At 46.0% G+C, this 19,092-nt stretch overlaps 1 protein-coding gene and 1 pseudogene across 3 annotated transcripts in view; one reads left to right on the forward strand and one right to left on the reverse strand.

Annotated features, from left to right (window-relative positions):
* Window positions 1-19,092, forward strand: part of Manba (mannosidase, beta A, lysosomal) — an 85,794-nt gene that overhangs the window by 32,416 nt on the left and 34,286 nt on the right. For all 3 annotated transcript variants that reach the window (XR_867210.3, NM_027288.3, XM_006500908.3), the window contains 2 exons: window positions 4,966-5,141; window positions 6,491-6,601. Coding sequence is in view for 2 of the 3 variants with exons in the window: in NM_027288.3 (NP_081564.3) it covers window positions 4,966-5,141; window positions 6,491-6,601 (287 nt within the window). In the remaining variant the exon portion in view is untranslated. The remainder of the gene's footprint in view (window positions 1-4,965; window positions 5,142-6,490; window positions 6,602-19,092) is intronic.
* On the reverse strand, window positions 6,945-8,610 carry Oaz2-ps (annotated as a pseudogene).

The raw sequence follows: 19,092 nt of genomic DNA on the forward strand, positions 1-19,092 counted from the left end.
GTAAGTCAAGATTTGCGATTTCTTGAAAAAAAATTTTTGAGTCTTCTTTTTATTACAAAAAGTCTGTTTATAATTTGAAATATAAGTATATTCTTCAGGATCTTCTTAAAATAATGCAGAATAGCCAATTTATAAAAGTCTGAAATACATGCAAATGGTTTGTCATGAAAACTTACAGCATAAACCAGGCCTGTAGATAGATACCTGCTAAAGTATTTATTTTGGGGGGAGGGAGGGAACCCAACAGGAAAGGAAGGAAAGAAGGGGCGTCAGGCAGGAATGGTGCATGCCTTTAATCCCAGCACTTGGGAGGCAGAGGCAAGCGGATTTCTGAGTTCGAGCCCAGCCTGGTTTACCGAGTGAGTTCCAGGACAGCCAGGGCTATACAGAGAAACCCTGTCTCGAAAAACCAAAAAGAAAGAAAGGAAGAAAGAAAGAGAGAGGGAAAGAAAGAAAGAAAGAAAGAAAGAAAGAAAGAAAGAAAGAAAGGAAGGAAGGAAGGAAGGAAGGAAGGAAGAAAGAAAGAAAGGTTGATTTCCTTTCACTCATGCTCCCTCCCCCCGCCCCCCACCTCACACCTGAGACAGCCTCCCACCCCAGCTACCCTACCCCAGCTCCCTCCTCACCCCATGCCGGGTAGCACCACTCTCTGTCAGAGCAGTTTCCACTGTCAGTTTCCTTTCACACTGATTTTTTTTCTTAATGTCTTATTGATAATGTATATTTATTTGTTTCTAAATGTATTTTATGTGAGTATGTATACGGTGTATGAATGAATATCTGTGCAGAGGCCAGAGAGGACCTCTGAGTCTCCTGGTTTACCATTCTCTACCCTATTTCCTTGAGATGGTGTCTCTCAGTGAAACTGGAGCTATGCAGGGAGCCAGCAAGCTCCAGCCACCCTCCTGTCTCCACCCTGCCCCCCAGCACTGGGGTTACTCACAGCCAGCTTTTGACATAGGTGCTAGGGCCTGAGCTCAGGTCCTCCTGGTTTTGCTCGCCCAGCGAGCCATCTCTCCAGCCTGCCTTTGGACTCACTGAGCTGAGCAGGGCTGTTGGTCTCTGTTTAGTGTTTAAGCCATGTCCACCAACTAAGAGGCTCTCTCCACTCTTGCCCTGTCCACACACAGATGCTTGCCTCAGCCCCGGGCTCCTCCTTCGTTCTAGATGACCTGCCTAGGAGTGGAGAAATAGGCTGTCCTCTCAGCCTGACTGTGGCCTGCCCAGCGTACAGCTGCCCTTTACTAACAGCTTCACTTGGGAAATGTAAAAACAGACAGGAGCCGGGCGTGGTGGCGCATGCCTTTAATCCCAGCACTCAGGAGGCAGAGACAGGTGGATTTCTGAGTTCGAGGCCAGCCTGGTCTACAGAGTGAGTTCCAGGACAGCCAGGGCTACACAGAGAAACCCTGTCTTGAAAAAACAAAAAACAAAAAAAACCCCAAAAAACAAAAAGAACAAAAAACCAGACAAGAATTTGTCGGTCCTGCTGAGTGTCTTATTGGCAGTTGTTGATGTTATCTGTCTATTCCCTTAGTTTCTATTTTTTGTTCACTTTTGAATTATTTTTCCCTTAAAATGCCAGTGTCCTCCCTTGTCCTTATTTTGAGTGGATTCTGCCCCGAGGTGTTTTGCTTTCAGTACAATTTTGAGGATTTCCTCTAAATTGGCAAGGAGTTCTGGTTGTTGAGTCAGGTCACAGGGCTGTGTTAGTCAGCCGCGAGCCTGCCTGCCTGGCCAGTTTAGCTGGCAGCTTCCTGAAAATCAGCTGCTTGCATCTGTCCTGTAATTCTGATGGGAGTCTGGGAAAATGCAGGGTGTTGGAGTTGACACATTCCGTGATTCAGAGGTCACAGAGACCTGTCCTCCACCTTCTTTAAATGCACAGGACCACAGTTCCCTCTGGCCTCTCGGTTTCTAGTAATGATTCAGGAGGTCAGAGCTCGGGAGGCTGCCCGTGAGGGGGCCATCGGGAGAAAGTCACTCCAGGCAGCTAGCTGCCTTTGAACAGCCTTCTCTGCCCATGAGATGAACCACCCTCCTCTTACACAAGCAATGGTCACGGATTGCAGACCATCCCATGCCTACCTGACCGTTCCCAGCTCCTTGTTGTTTCTTAAACCCTCTCTCACTGGGGCACAGACGTGGAGGCCAGAAGACAGCCCCGGGTGTCTGTCCTGGTTTTCCGTTCTGTTAGTCTCCATTTTGTTGGGTTGTACGTCAGGATATCGAGCCTTGAGCTGCTGAGGAGTTTCCCGCCTCCATCTTCAGTCTCACTGAAAGGTGAGGTTACAGACTTGTTCTACAGCACCCAGCTTCACAGAACTCCGGGAAAATTCCAACTCGGGTCCTCACACTTGGGTGGCAAGTATGTTGCCCATTATCACATCAGCCCCATCTGATGCTCATGTACAGGCCAAGTATACCAGGTTGCCATTGAACTCACAGAGACCTGCCTGCCTCTGCCTCGTGAGTGCTGGGATTAAAGGTCCATATCATCAAGCTTCTGTTTCTCTCTTTAAGATTTTTAAAAATGCATATATATGTGTGTCTGCATAAGTCTGTGTACATCATGCGTGTACTGGCTGGTTTTGTGTGTCAACTTGACACGAGCTGGAGTTATCACAGAGAAAGGAGCCTCCCTTGAGGAAACGCCTCCATGAGATCCAGGGGGAGGAGGGCCCAGCTCCTTGTGGCTGGTGCCATCCCTGGGCTGGTGGTCCTGGTTACTGTAAGAAAGCAGACTGTGCAAGCCAAGGGAAGCAAGCCAGTAAGCAGCACTTGCCTCCATGGCCTCTGCATCAGCTCCTGCCCCCCAAGTTCCTGCCCTGTGTGAATTCCTGTCCTGATTTCCTTTGATGGTGAGCATCGGTGTAGAAGTGTAAGCTGAATAAACCCTTTCCTCTCCAGCTTGCTTCTGGGTCATGATATTTTGTCCAGCAATAGAAACCCTGACTAAGACAACACATGTGCAAGTGGGTATCATGAAAGCCAGCCTCCTAGAACTGGAATTATAGAAATCTTGAGCCACTTGATGTGAGTGCTAGGACCCACACCAGGTCCTCTAGAATAGTAGTCAGTACTCTTAACAACACAGCCATCTCTCCAGCCCTTATGACAGCTTCTTTTCTTTCACAGTCAGATGAATAAAGCTCTTTCTCTCTCTAAAAAATACATTTTATTCATTCATTTGATGGATGTGTGTGCGCACATGTGTGCACACGTGTGTGCACGCAGGCATTTGTGGGTCAGGGGAATCAGCTGTGAGAATTGATTCCCTCCTATCATGTGGGGTCTGAGGATAGACCCCAGGTCAGCAGGTTATGTGGCAGTTCTTCTACCTGCTGAGCTAACTCTTTTTTCTTTCCTGTCAGGCCACATCCTGATAGAGACATGGACTCTATTACAATATAAAAGCTGGGAATCTTTGGAGAATTTCTGCCCTCCCCCCCCACCCCCCTGCTTTTGCTTTTTTTTTTTTTTTTTTTTTGAGGCAGGGTTTCTTCTTGTAGCCCTGGCTGTCCTGGAACTCCTTTCTCTCTGTAGACCAGGCTGGCCTTCAACTCACAGAGATCTGAGTGCCTCTGCCTCCTGAGTGCTGGGATCACTATGTACAGCTAGACCCCTGTACATGGATGGAGAAGTTCTTGAACCTCCATGCTGGAGAAACCCAGGGCTTCACACACACACACACACACACACACACACACACACACACACACACACACACACACAAACACGCACAGGGCAAGCACTCTTCCGCTTAGCTACAGTCTCCACTTTTCCTTAGAGAATTTTTTTCAGTCAAATGTGTGGCCCACATACTAGGGACTCTTCGACCCTTTGGATAGGTATGTCTGCTTAGTGTTACTATGCCTTTCCATCCAAGCCAGATGCAAGAGTTCTCCTCTCCGCTCCGCTCTCCTCCCCTTTCTTCCCCTCCCCTCCCTTCTATTTCCTTCCCCTTCCTTCCTTCTCTTTCCTCCCTTCTCTTTCCTTCCCTCCTTCCTTTCAAGAACCTGCATGAGAGTGCACGAGCCAGCCTTGGGAAAACCCTAGCATGAGTCATTGTTTGGAACCACAGTCTGCCTTCCTCTGGATCACCTTCCTGGTTGAGGTCATAAGACTAAAATAAGCTGCAGCCCCTCCTTCACGGGCACAGGACACCAGTGAGGAAGGCGGCTTCAGGCCAAGGTTGACCTCACAGAGAGGGAAGGCCAGCCTTGCCTGTCCACCTACCTGTTCCTTCAAGTGTCCAAAGTTTCTTATCTGGGCCTAGGGTGTAAGAATGAGGGAGGGCACCAGGCTTAGTCAGGTTGGGAGGGGCAGGAGCCGTACAGGATTCTGGGATGCTTGCTTCCCTTCTGTTCTCGCCTCCCAGAACTACTTTCAAAATTATCTTGCATGCGAGAGAGAGAGAGAGAGAGAGAGAGAGAGAGAGAGAGAGAGAGAGATGAAGATTGTGGGGTTATGAAGGGGCTGGTGACTTGTAGATTCCCGAAGAGATCCACTGGGAAGCTGTGCTCTAGACACAGCTCCCAGCGGTACACAAGAGAGAGGACAGCAGACAGCTTTAAACACTATTCTGGTGATAACATAAAAAGTCACTGGCTACTTAAGGTTTTGCAAACTCCCGAGTTGCTTAATTTTCCATGTGCTACTACAAATCTGTATACAATGCACAATTCTGGTTGTTTCGAACGAGGATCGTTTCCTCCGGATGTGTCATCCCCATGCAGTCTCCATTTCCCACCTCCCCATCCCTCCCCTGCTCCCTGCTGTGGGGCGCCCTCACTGCTTAGCCCCTCCCCCCAGCCCCTGCTGTGGGGCGCCCTCACTGCTTAGCCCCTCCCCCCAGCCCCTGCTGTGGTGCTCACTGCTTAGCCACTGCTCAGTTCTCATTTTGCACGACTTCTGAGGTGTGCATGAATGATGCGCCTGTTGTTTTCTTCCTCTGTGCTGTAGATAACGCTTCTCAGGCCTGGAATATTGAAATAGAGGCTTCTTTTGATGTCGCCAGCTCGAAGTCCGTTAGTGGTCAGGTGACAGTAGCCATCCCTCAACTGAAAACACAGCAGACAAACGACATTGAACTTCAACAAGAGCAAAGGATTGTTAAACTACTGGTCAAAATTAGGAAGGTGAGTGACCTCACTTCCTGGGAGGTGCTAGATGCATGCATTTGCTGTTCAAGGGAAGAAATGGCGGAGTGGGAGTGCCTAGCAACTTTCTCCCTGTATTTTCCAAAAGTCGTTTTCTCACTATTTTTTATTTTTAAGAGTTTCATTTAGATTATTTTTTAAAGACAAGATTGCACACTGTAACACAAAATTAAGCTCACAATGCAGCCCAGGGTGGCTTCTTTTTGTTTGTTTGTTTGTTTGTTTGATATAGGGTCTTACATTGTAGCCCAGGCTGGCCAAGAGCTGCCTGTCGCTCAGGCTGCTCTTCATCTTGCCTGTGGCTCTCTTGAGCGATGAAATTTCATATTTACAGGTGTGTACCACCACACACGGCATTTTTGCCTTTATTTTTAACTTTTCATATATTCTGTGTATTAACCAATGGTTGTTTTTTTCACATGTGAGATTAATATAATGGAAAATATGTGGTTAATTTGCCAGTTTGTCTTCTAAGGAGTCAGGTACGTCTTTGGTTTTTTTCCCTGTTACTCACAGTGCCCTAGCCTCTAACTGGTTCTACGTTTCAGGGTTCAGCGTGGATCCCTTCCGTTCTTTTCGCTTGCTCTGAGTATTGGCATTTATTCCTTCTGTAAAGCTCTAAACCTGGACTGAACCTGGACTGAGGTTCCCTCATGGTTAGGTGGGTGGGGCAGGTTTTAGCTTTCGTTGTTTTATGAACCTGGTTAGTGATGATGAACTGGAGACTGACAGCAACTTAGAAGGAAGCAAGACTCCTCCATAAGAGCTCTGTCTTGGGCTTAGAGCAACAGTCAACGTCCAAGTCCAACTGTAGAGACTAGAGACTAGACACTCCTGGAGAGGTAGAGCAGGCAACAGCTGGGTTTCCACAGCGTGGTGTTCTGCTGTGGAAATCTGCTATGCTCCCAGCATCTTGCTTTAAATATATCAGTGGAGGGGCTGGGAAGAGAGCGCAGTCAGTAGAGTCCTTCCCTAGTATGCATGAGGTCCTGAGTTTGATGCCCGGCACCACATAACTGTAGCCCTAGGATTCTGGAGGTGGAGGCAGGAGGACCAGAAGTTTATGGTTGTCCTCTGCCACACAAAGAGTTTGAAGTCAACCTGGGCTACAGGAGACCCTGACTTAAAATAAGCAAACAAATGAATATATACATTTTTAAAGCAGCGATTCTGTGGCTAAGCTTTGGCATAGTGTGGGTGCGAGACTCGTACGGCTTTCAGGACACAGTTTGTGCTTCAGCGTTGAGAATTTCATATAAAGCTCCAGGTCGCACTGTTTTTCTTAACATGTGTCTGAACATTACTTAGAATGACTTATTTCTTAAAAGGACGTTGCTGTGGAGACCTGGTGGCCTCGTGGACATGGGAACCAGACTGGGTACAACATGACAATTCTCTTTGCTCTGGATGGAGGCTTAAAAATTGAGAAAGCAGCCAAGGTGAGTGAATAAACTATTTTGTGAAAAAGGAGATTATTCCTTGATAACATAGCTACATTGACATTTGAAAGAGAAGTAGTAATTAAGAACATTTACGATTCTACCACCTACAGTAATGAATAGCGGTCAAAGTTTCCGGGTGTGTCATTGTGGGTTCCTAAATGCATCAGGCTTCTATTTTGGCCATAGCTTCTTGTGCTTCACACCCTCTCTGTGTTTTCCTTCTTTCTTTCTTTTCTTTTCTTTTTTTTTTTTTTACAACTTTAAATCAGTTTATTGACACAGTAACACAACACACACTTGCCTCCCTGACACCCCCACACCCAGTGTAGATCTCTCTCCCTTTTCTCTTTAGAACAAGCTGTTTGGTGAAAGCAGTAAAAGGCAGGCCATTTCTGCAGTCCAGCCCTACCTCTCAGCTCTGCAGCGCAGGCACTGTTCTGAATCTGTTAAGGAGGCAGGCAGTACTGTGCTTGGCCAGCCAGAGGCATCCAGGCGCTAAGAACAGGCTCCCCCACAAACCCCAGGCCCTGAGTTTGGTATTCTTCCTCTCTGCTCTTGCAAGGAAAGAGATCCTGGGGCCTAGGCCACAGAGGCAAGAGCTCTGGTGGTAACTTGAGATGTAGTTTGGCTAGTTTCTTAAGGCCCAGGCACCCCCCAAAAAGCCCTGGTGTGGGGGAGTGAGTTTCAATGTCCCTATTTAAAATGCACTGGTAACATTAAACAGATTAAGCCAGCTTAACCAAATGCCAGAATAACACTAAACTGTAAAGAAAGCAAGGTCAGACCTGCTTACACCAGGCCAGACACAAAATGCCAGAAGCTCAAGGTGGAGTGTTGAAGACAACCCAAGGACACTGCCCAGGAGCTAAAGCCTATACTCAGGAGCCCCTGGATGACAAGAAGCAAAGAAAGAAAATACCTAAGTCTTCAAAACCAAAAGAAGAAAGCCCAACTCCAAGGAGACCTGAGCCTGACAGTCCTGCCCACCAGCCCTCCAGGCCTGTCCTGGGCCCGGCAGTCCCGCCCCTGCAGGCAATGTCCTCCCCTAGGGTAGATGGAGCACATCACAGCGCAGTTTAAAAAGCTTCTAATGCCAGTTCATAAACATCTTCATTTACTATTGGTGATTACATGTGAATAATATGCTTATACTGTTCTTTATGGAAAACAATTTCAACGAGTCAACTCCGAGAACACAATGGGCAACCCTCAACCTGAGCCCCTCAATGTCCTTCCCTAGACAGCCAGAGACCCTCTCCTCTGTCCCAAGGCTGCCTAACATCCCCTCTTCTCCCACTGTGGCTCTTAGGCAAAGCATCCTCTGTGACCATTAGTCCTCATCAGACAAGTTCTGGTCCAGGGGGTAAACCATAAACATCACATCTGGCCGAGAGGGGACACAGGGATGACCTGGACGCACAATCTCAAAGCCCAAGAAGCTGAACGTCTTCAGGAGTGGAGCTCTGTCTTCCCGGCTCTTCCTGAAGCAGATGAAGACGTAGTTCACTTTCATCTTCTCCTCAGCAAACTCTAGCAGTGTTAATAATCCTTCTTTGCTCCCATCAGCTAATAATCCATCTGGGATTTCTACAAACAGGCTCTCGCTGGACAGGACTGCATCCCAGGAAGAGACCTTCACCTGGGTGACCTCATACTGGAAGTGGACGATGTGAGGTTTCCCATCGTTCACGGGGAGGTCCTGGGTTACAGTGAGCTTCTCGTCCTTATATATTAGAGCTGAGAGAGAAGGATCCCTGCCGCCCCCTCGCCCACCGGGGATCTTCGACAGTGGGTGAGGGGCATCAGGAGCACCACAGAGGCCCTGGAACCATGTGCCTTGCAGCACTGGAGCTGGGTACAGTTACTCAACGGCAAAATACTACTGTCCTGGGTGTTTATCATCCTCGGTGGCTCTTCTCAGGGTGGGAGGAGGCGGCGCGGGGAGTGGGTAGGTGGACGAGTGGGTGGGTGTGGGGTCGCGCGCGCGGGCCGGTCTCTGTGGGCTAAGGGCCGAGTGCCCTCCTCTTGCCTCAGCGAGCGCCTGCCTCCAACTCGTTTTCCTTCTTTCTTAGTGCTAGGGTTTGAGCCAGGGCCTCAGACCACGTCTCGCCCTGAACGCCAAAGCCTTGGCCTTCTTCCATGTGCTCTTACATCATAGCTATGTAATTGTAAAGTGTACATACTGCTGGAAGGTCCTATGATCAGAAGGAACCCTGCCCTGCCCTTTCTCATTTTACTTATCAGGGCAGCAACAACAAAAATATCTTCTTTATTTTTTTATTTTTTAAAAAAGACTTATTAATTATTTATTATATGTAAGTACACTGTAGCTGTCTTCAGACACACCAGAAGAGGGTGTCACATCTCATTACAGATGGTTGTGAGCCACCATGTGGTTGCTGGGATTTGAACTCAGGACCTCTGGAAGAGCAGACAGTTCTCTTAACCTCTGAGCCATCTTTCTAGTCCCCCAAAATAACTTCTGCTTACTTCTTCAGCCATTTGTCTCCACTTTCCAAATTGACACACTTCTCCTGATTGCGTTATAATTCTTCGCTCCTGCCCACTTTGGGATTGAGCACTTAGAAGTGCAAAGAGCTAGCCAGGCGGTGGTGGCACATGGTGGTGGCGGTGCACGCCTTTAATCCCAGCACTTGGGAGGCAGAGGCAGGCGGATTTCTGAGTTCAAGGCCAGCCTGGTCTACAAAGTGAGTTCCATGACAGCTAGGGCTACACAGAGAAACCCTGTCTCAAAAAAAAAAAAAAAAAAAAAAAAAACAAAACCAAAAAAAAAAAAAAAAAATAGAAGTGCAAAGAGCTGCCCTTTCTTACTTCTTAGCTCTATGGGTTAAGTCACCCCTTCCAGTGCCATTTCTTTATGTTAAGAAGGGGCCATTGGAATGGCATAACTCGATTCTAGCCTATCACAGCCACAGTGTATATGTCACAGTGATACCAATCCTTTCCTACAGTTTTCCTTCCCCTGACCTGGACCTTCGGTGTCTGTGGTTGATAGAGGGCGCCCTGTGGTGTCACCTCTCACAACAGGTCTCACCTCTCCTCTTGCCCAGGTGGCATCCTGAGTGTGGGACACACCCTTTGCTCCTTTTGTTTAACTGTGCTACCCATTTCTACAAGAGGAAGCATGTTTGTGTGTGTGCACACATACACAGCATGTTTGAGGACGACTCTTGGACTTTTTTTCCCCTCACCCTCTTGGCAGTGGGGATGCGTTCTCCCACATGCTGGCTTATTGAGTGTGGTCTTCATAAAAATGTGAGAAGTCATGAGTCACCCAAGCTCACTGCAGAGCAAAAGAGCTTCTGTTTGTGGTACACCGTTTCTTTTCACTTAGACTCACTGTGGCTGTACTGTTGTTTACTCTGCATGAAGAGGCCAGCCTTTGAGGAGAGCGATGACATGTCGCTCCCTCATGTGTAGACGTGGCGTGTACCCTCTCTCGGTGGCTTCTGTGGAGCACGTGATTGTGGGTGCTTATTCATTCAGTTGCCTCTTGGGGTGCTATTGTGTTTTGGCTGCTATGTTCATGATTATACGCTATGCTCATTTCTTTCTGAGGCCTTGGTAATGCTAATAATTTGGTTGGGAGGTGACTTCATGAAGCAAGCAAGCACTTATAATAATGGTTGATGAGCATGCTAGAGAAATAGAGAACTTTGGAAGCAAGCCAGGCATGGTGGCAGATGTCTGTCATCTCAGCCCTTGAGAGGCTGAGGCAAAGGGGTCAGAGTTTGAGGCCAGCCTGGGCTATCTAGTATGACCTCTCCCCCAATCTGTAAAGGAAACACAGAAACAGAACTACATAAGCATTTGAACTGGATTAGGAACATGGAAATCAGCAAAATATTGATAATTGTAGGTGTGCTAGGGGAAGACACAAAGAGGACAGAACCCTGAGGAATTATAATAAATAAGGATGTGGAAGAGAAAAGTCTGTAGATAAATCTACACAAGGAATGGCCAGAAGTAGAGTCACTTGGTAGAGGTGTGCGGAGCCCGAGGAAGGGTACTCTAGGAGCAGACAGTGCTCACAAGCATCAGCCATTGCAGAGGTGCTCCTGATGGAGAGACACTGAGAAGGGTCCTGAGGGTTGGCCGTGAGGAGGTCACTGGCTGCTTGGACCAGAATGGAAACCAAACTGCCAGAGTTCTTCTAGCCGTGACTGCAGTTAAGATGATGGCTATGGCAACTACTACCACTGCCGGGTCCGACTTTACCACAGTGTAATAGTGACCACCTGTGGATCAGGAGATTGTCCACATATTGGCATCTGAGCAAATACCTGGATGTATTGATGAACTGGGAACCAGAGTTTGCATAATGGTTGGTGGGGGAGGGGGCGCTACTTCTACATTTCTGTGACTAAAGGACCTGCGAGAAAGAGTAAGAGACAGAAAGGTTTACTTTAGCTCATGTGTGGTGCTCACAGGCCAGTGCGGTGGAGTTGGTTCTCTTCTCCCAACACTGGGGTCCTGGGGAGCCAGACTTGGCCATCAGCTGTGTGTAGTAGGCACCTTGATCTGCTAAGCTGGCTCACTGACCCACTGACTGTTTTTGTTGTTGTTTGGTTGGTTTTGTTGTTGTTTCTTTGTTGTTGTTTCTGTTTTTGTTTTTGTTTTTCAAGACAGGGTTTCTCTGTATAGCTCTGGCTGTCCTGGAACTCACTTTGTAGACCAGGCTGGCCTCGAACTCAGAAATCCGCCTGCCTCTGCCTCCCGAGTGCTGGGATTAAAGGCGTGCGCCACCACTGCCTGGCTCACCGACTATTTCTGAATGATGATCATAGCTTGCTTTTTTGGGATAGAAAGTCACTTCATTGCCATTTCTCTTTAACGCATCTCTTCATGCAGAATAACTAATCTTGCTGAAGGCTCTCTGTATTGTCTCTGGTGTCAAGATTGTTCAGCTAAAATAAATTATTTTCGAAAGGCGGTAAGACAATGTAAGCAGCCAACTAGAACTTGTGTCTCCTATTCCCAAGCCAGAGGCAGAAGATTGCCAATAGCTGTTCTAATTAGAAAAGCGATTGGGACTTCTTCAGTTTTATGTAAAATACACTCCAGTCCTTTCTTTGAGTTTTAAATCCCCATTTTCATCTTTGCAGTTTCCTAGGGCAGAAAGGGAATGTGACACCCATGGAATTCTCGCTCTTTCTTTCTGAGGGCTGCTCACAATTCCCTGAAGACCCCACCAGCTCCCAGGCAGACAGTGTGGAATTCAGAATAATGAAGGTGTATTTTCACACACAGTCCCCGAGGCTATGCTGTGTTTTCCAGTGTATTAATTTCCCCAGTGTTGTCAGAGCAAATTCTGATAAACTGGGTTGCTCGAAACAGTGAGAGCGTCTTCTCTCACAGCGGCGGATGCTGCAAATCCCAGCCAAGGTGCATCTGGAGCTAGGCTTCCCTACAGACTTGTCGAAGGCCCTTCCTTGCCTCTTCCCCCTCACTGCCTGAAACCCTCCTTTGCTTTACTCTGTAGGTGCCTGACTCCAGTTTCTGTCCCCTTCACCGTATAGCTCTTTCCCCTCCCAACCCTACCCACCACATTTCTCTTTCTTCTGAAGTTTGTGTGTTTTTGAGACAAGGTCTCACTATGTGGCCCAGGCTGGTCTGAAACTTACATCATTTCTGAGTGCTGCTCAGATCTCTCTGAAGACCTCACTAGCACCCAGGCAGACAGCGTGGAATTCAGAAGAATGAAGGCTATGCAGTGTTGTCTGGGGTATTAATTTTCTGCCTCCCAAATGCTGGAATCACAGCACAAGTCACCTTTCTTTCTTTCTTTCTTTCTTTCTTTCTTTCTTTCTTTCTTTCTTTCTTTCTTTCTTTCTTTCTTTCTTTCTTTCTTTCTTTGATTATACTGTTGCTGTCTTCAGACACCCCAGAAGAGGGCATGAGATCCCATTACAGATGGTTGTGAGCCACCATGTGGTTGCTGGGAATTGAACTCAGGACCTCTGGAAGAGCAGTCAGTGCTCTTAACTGCTTTCCTGCGGTTAAGTTGTGAGCCGTCTTCCTAGCCCCCATGCCCACCTTCTTATCTGTTGGGTTAGAGCTTGATATGACCTCATTCAAACTCAATGATTGATGTCTTTAAAGCATTATTTTCAAATAAGGTCCCATTTTGGGGTTTGAGGTAGACCTGACCTTTGGGGAACACAATGTTTAAGTCACTCCACCTCCCTTCAGTCTCATTGTCAAAAACTTAAAGATTGACAAACAGGCTGCTGTCGGTGGCTTCCTCAGCGTCCTGGGAGAGCAGTCCACCCAAGCACATGCATTAAGTGTGTGAGGCTTGCTTTGTCATCAAATTTTAATTATTACCACGTTTTGGGAGTTCTAGAAAATGCCAGTGATAAATACTGTTTCTCCTACATCTGTTGTTGGGCTGCTAAGTTTTTTTGTTTGTTTGTTTTGTATGTGGGGTGATCACTCTTTTTTTTTTTAAAGATTTATTTATTATTATAAATGAGTACACTGTAGCTGTTTTCAGATGCACCAGAAGAGGGCATCAGATCTCATTATGGGTGGTTGTGAGCCACCATGTGGTTGCTGGGAACCTTTGGAAGAGCAGTCAGTGCTCTTACCCATTGAGCCATCTCACCAGCCCCATCACTCTTGAATATGTGTGGAGAACTGGATCTGACTCTTTCTTATTCCTCCTTTAATAAATATTTGTTATATATGTACGTTTGTTTAGAGAACCACAGTGGTATAGTATCCCTAGTCTCATGATTACCCCTTTTCATATGTTTTTTAAAAAAAGCTTTTAAAATTAGATTTGTTTGCTTTATTTTATTTGTGAGTGTTGGTGCTGTGTGGAGATATTTGCTGGAGGGGGTCAGAAGAGGGCATTGTGTCCCCTGGTCCTAGAGTTAGGAATGGTTGTGAGCCACGCATGGGTGCTAGGAATCAACCCAAGTCCTCTACAAGAGCGGAGGAGTGCTTAGCCGCTGAGCTGTCTCTCCAGCCCCAGATCATTCCTTTTATAGCAGTCACTGTGTGTGAGCTTGCTTTGAACACAACTGGTGTCTTTAGTTGTTGCCTTCGTATCATGTTCTTTCATTTTGAGATGTGGTTAGGAATAAGTGAAGGGGCTGGGCGATGGCTCAGTGTGCTTGACAGGCAAGCATGAGGCCCTGCCTTTGGTCGGCAGCACTCACATAAAAGCTGGGTGCAGTGACCCATGTCTGTGGTCCAAATGATGGGGAGGCAGAGGCAGGTATCTTCAAGCAACTGCATCCCATGTTTCTTAATTCCCTGCCATTGGCCAAGATGAAAATGCTAGCAAGACCACCAATCCCTGTGGAGGTCAGGCAGAGGTCAAAGCTATCAACTCCCAAACTGACCTTGGCTGCCTGAAGCTCGTCCTGTGAACCTCATGGAACTTGCTCTTTTGGGAGCATTTCTTCAGATGTGAACCTGTCAGAACTTTGGAAACACTTCATTCTTTTTAACCTTAACTCATCAGTGGGAAAATTCTATAAAGTCCAGAAGTTCCTCCCTAAGTGAGATGTTTACTGTGGACCTGGGGCAGAAGAGGGACACAGCCTGAGAACTTACTCTGAACTTTGACATGGATTAAAAAAATATATACACATTGCAGTTCAGTTCAGATGATTTTGCACTGGTCTGCGTGAACTGTTCTTTTTGGAATTATCTTTTTCTTGTTCTTTTAGGTGTGGGCCATCAGGTAGAGTATATTTGGTAATTATACATTGTCTTGGACCATCAAGGTTTAAGCCGAGTCTTTGGTAATGGTGCACAGGGAATTTGGTAGAAACAACTTACTATGTAACAATAACATGGAAGGAAATAGATATTCGTTTGTGAGAGCAGAGTCGGTGTGGGGAAGTGTGTGCTGAGCTATAACACTCAGTGCAGCTGGGTTGAGGTCCAGCTAGGATTACAGAGCACCCTGCATTGCACCAGGAACTAGACACCTGTTCTGAATCGGTGAAGTGGAAAATCATTTCTCTCTCTCTCTCTCTCTCTCTCTCTCTCTCTCTCACTCAGTGCTTCTCTGATTTTGTAGAAGAAATACTTGGGAACTTATTTGTTTATTTTAATATCAGGGGCAAGCAATTTTAGCAAGTTGCTGAAATGTATCAAAAAGAAAGAAAGCCAGGGATGTCTAACGAACTTACCGTTGTGTTTAAGATATCCCCATCTCTTTGATGTCACATGAGAACATCCCTAAGACTAACCAATGAGTTTTTGCTTTTGGCTATGGTGTGGTCGATTGGCAAACCTGGTATTCTTTACACACACACACACACACACACACACACACACACACACACACACATATATATATATGTCCAAAGATCAATACTATGGTTTGAGTCTCAAATATCCTCCCAGGCTCTTGTTTTAAACACTAGTTCTCCGGCTGGTAGCACTTTTCTGGGAGGCTGGTGGTGGCGGCTCTTGGTCACTGGAGGCGAGCTTTCACAGACTCCTGCCATTTCCAGTTCCCTCTCTGTTTCCTGTTTGGAATAAAAGATATGAGCTCTCAGCTCTCTGCTCCAGCCACCATGCCACGGGGCCTATTATAGGTGATGGTTCTGGAGCTGGTGGCGGGGGCACATTTTCTCCAGTTGGCCTTGCTCCTGTAGCCCTTCATTGATGTTCTAGTAAGTAGCCCTTATTATTGCTTCACCCCAAACAAAATGAAAGGGTGTGGCTGGGCGTGGTGGCGCATGCCTTTAATCCCAGCACTTGGGAGGCAGAGGCAGGCAGATTTCTGAGTTCGCGGTCAGCCTGGTCTACAAAGTGAGGTCCAGGACAGCCAGGGCTATACAGAGAAACCCTGTCTCGAAAAACAAAAACAAAACAAAACAAAACAAAAAATGGTGAAACTATTCAAACAAAGGCCAATCAGAGATTGATGTTACTATCTGCATGTCATGTTGGCCACATCATTTATGCCATTTTATTATTACAACCGAGTCTGATTTTGTCACATTAAAAAAAAAGGGAGGCGTCGTCGGAATGGTTGTTTGACATCAGATGCATTCAATACACATCTGGCTAAAACGTGATCAGACAACTCTGCAGGTGTGTGAATGCCAACCTGGTGGCTTCCATCTGTGTGCTTAGCAAGGGGGCAATGAAGGGAAGGCCACCTATCATTTTTTACAGGCTGGAGTTATTTGTGGAGACCAGGCACCCCCCTCACCCCCCACCCCCACCCCGTGCCCTCACACTATGGTCCTTTTTCAGTGCAAACCACATGGTCTTTATCTCTAAAGCTCAGAGTGGTAGGTCTGGAAGAAGTTTGGAAAGCACAAGGTTTGATGAAGTTTAGAAACGAGCAGTTTTGTTGTTAATCAAATTCCAGCCGGGCGGTGGTGGCACACGCCTTTAATCCCAGCACTTGGGAGGCAGAGGCAGGCGGATTTCTGAGTTCGAGGCCAGCCTGGTCTACAAAGTGAGTTCCAGGACAGCCAAGACTACAGAGAAACCCTGTCTCGAAAACCAAAAAAAAAAAAAAAAAAAAAGAAAAAAGAAAAGAAAAGAAAATTCCGGACATCTTCGTAAATATCTGCTTATACACACCTGAGAAGTGGCTCCAGGCTTGTGAGTCACTCTGTCTGTCTGATCAGCAAGAGAGAGGAATGTGAGGCGTGTGGTATTTGCTTATCAGTCATGAGCTCTTCTGGCCTTTGGTCTCAGTATCCAGAGCCCCATCTGGAGGACAGCATTGAGGACTGCACATTTGAATCTAGCATTTCTGTTTTAACAATGAAGCCATAGCTGCCATAACGGTCCATACCTGTCATCCCAGCACTTGGAAGGAAGGCTGAGGCAGGGGGATCAAGAGGAGATCAAGGTGAGCCTTGGCTACACAGTGAGGTCAAGGCTAGCCTGGGGCTTTGTGATACCTTGCCTCAAAAGAAAAAACAGAGCAAAATAAAAACAATTTTTATGAGTTGAATTTAACAGCTGTATGAAGCAGTTAAAAAAAAAATCTGGCCAGGCAGTGGTGGGGCTTGCCTGTAATCCCAGCACTTGGGAGGCAGAGGCAGGTGGATTTCTGAGTTCAAGGCCGGCCAGGACTGCACAGAGAAACCCTGTCTCAGAAAACAAAACAAAACAAAACAAAACAAAACAAAACAAAACATCTAATCAAGTGATGAGTTTATAGAACCAAGAAGAGATTGAAAAATTGGAATGCTAAATTTTGATTTAAATGTGATTTTAAAATTGGGGCTTGGCTCAGTGGCTAAGAAGTGCTTGCTGCTAGAGGACCTGAGTTTGGTTCCCAGCACCCACACTGGGCAGCTCATAAGCCCTGTAACTGCTCTTCCAGGGGGTCAGATGCCCTCTGCTGGCTTTTACTGCCACTCACACAATGCCCCCCACCCACTGCCCCAAAATAAAATAAAAAAAAACCATAAATCATTTAAAAATCTAAACTGCTTGATTTTACATTTCTTCATTTTTTTTTAAAAAAAGACTTATTTATTTTATGTATATGAACACACTGTCACTGTCCTCAGACACACAAGATGAGGGCATGGGACCTCACTACAGATGGTTGTGAGCCATCATGTGGTTGCTGGGAATTGAACTCAGGACCCCTGGAAGAGCAGTCAGTGCTCTTAACCTCTGAGCCATCTCTGCAGCCCTCTTCATTTTTAAAATATATTTATACCGCCCCCCCCCCATAGCATTTACTTCTTTGGGCTGTTTAAAGTTCTTTTGTCCCATCAGCGATGATAGATCACTCTGAATGCAAATATGTATTGCTCAGGGATCTTTTTTCAAAAGCTATTCAAAGGCCATTGTATCCCGGGAAATAAAATACCTGTTGCAGAAGGCTTTTGTGCTATCAGTCAAGGCTGCCAGGGGACAGGAGGACAGTGACATTCATCCTGAGAGCACTGGCCTTTAAGATGACCAAGTGCCAGAACAAGGTGGCTGGAAACTGCGGCTTCCTCCAGGTTCTCAACCTTCCCAATGCTGTGACCTTTAACACAGTCCCTCATGTTGTGGTGACCCCCCATCCATAACATCATTTCATAACTGTAATTTTGCTCCTGTAAATATCTATTTTCTGATGGTTTTAAGCGATCCCTGTGACAAGGTCATTTGACCCCCAAAGGGGTCTCGCCCCACAGGTTGAGAACTTCTTCCTCAAAGGTTCTTGGGTACTTTAAGGCATCCTTTTGTTCTTGCTGGAATGGTTAGGGGATCAGTAGAGATACTATCATGTTTTATAATTAATATTATTTGTAATATTAATAGATAGTAAGAAATAATTCATTTCCCCTACATAAGTCATTCTCAAATTTATTTTTGACATAGAACTACTTTTTACCTTCAAAAAATATTAAACATCATGCTATGTGTATGTTTCTGTGGTCCATAGTTTAGCATGTTAAGTATTGAAGCTGAGACTTAGATAATTTACTTATTCATCAGAAGTTCGTGGTATAAACTTCTGAAGGTCCAGTGACTCCTTTTCAAAAAAGATATTGTTAGGGAATAAAATATTGGGGGTGAATAACATCATCTTTCATGCTCACAAATCTCTAATATTTTAACTAGGAGGATGGGGTTCTCAGTGCCTCTGCATGTAATCAGTTTGCAGTGTTGTTTTGGAACAGCACTCTGACCTCACAAAGATAATATGCATTTTATATATCATTCATATTTAGCTGGAAAGGGAGAGACGACATGAAGAGTCTTTTCAGATAGTTGTAGGTATTGTACTCGAGTTTAACAACTGCTGGTTCCTGGGGATAGGAAATGGGACCCTGGTTTGGCGTCCAGCACCCTATGGCTAGCGTCAGAGGATCTGATGACCTCAGCTCGCCCCTTTGGATGCTTCCACGTACTTATGCGTACCCCCACACAGAACATACCCATACACATAATTAACAATTTAAAAAAACCAAGCACTTAAAAAGTAAAACCACAAAGAGTGAGTTTCTTAAAGTTAGTTGGACTGTGAATTAAAGGCATTTCAATGTCCTCTTGATTCTGTTGTTAGAACCCTCCCTGACCTACACTTACAATGGAGTCTCCCCATGTGTGAAACAGGACTATACCACATGGGCTGTTTGAAAAGCTTCCCTGAGGGTTATGAATCTTCCCAAAGCTGAAACATTTCCACCCTTGGTAGCACATTTACATGCTTGGTTTTTCCACGGATGTCATCTGAGATGTCTGTTAAGTATTGGATGCTTTTAAGCTCAAGGTGGTAGGTATATATATATATACATATATATAAACCTATATATATACATATATATAAAGATTGGTTGTAATCACCTGTACCTGTACTTAATAAAACAGCTTGCATGCCCAATACTGGTCGAGTTTTCTTTTTTTTTTCTTTTTTTCTCTTTTTTTGGTTTTTCGACACAGGGTTTCTCTGTATAGCCCTGGCTGTCCTGGAACTCACTTTGTAGACCAGGCTGGCCTTGAACTCAGAAATCCGCCTGCCTCTGCCT

The sequence above is a fragment of the Mus musculus genome, chromosome 3, assembly GCF_000001635.26.
Source record: "Mus musculus strain C57BL/6J chromosome 3, GRCm38.p6 C57BL/6J".
NCBI classification, from domain to species: Eukaryota; Metazoa; Chordata; class Mammalia; order Rodentia; family Muridae; genus Mus; species Mus musculus.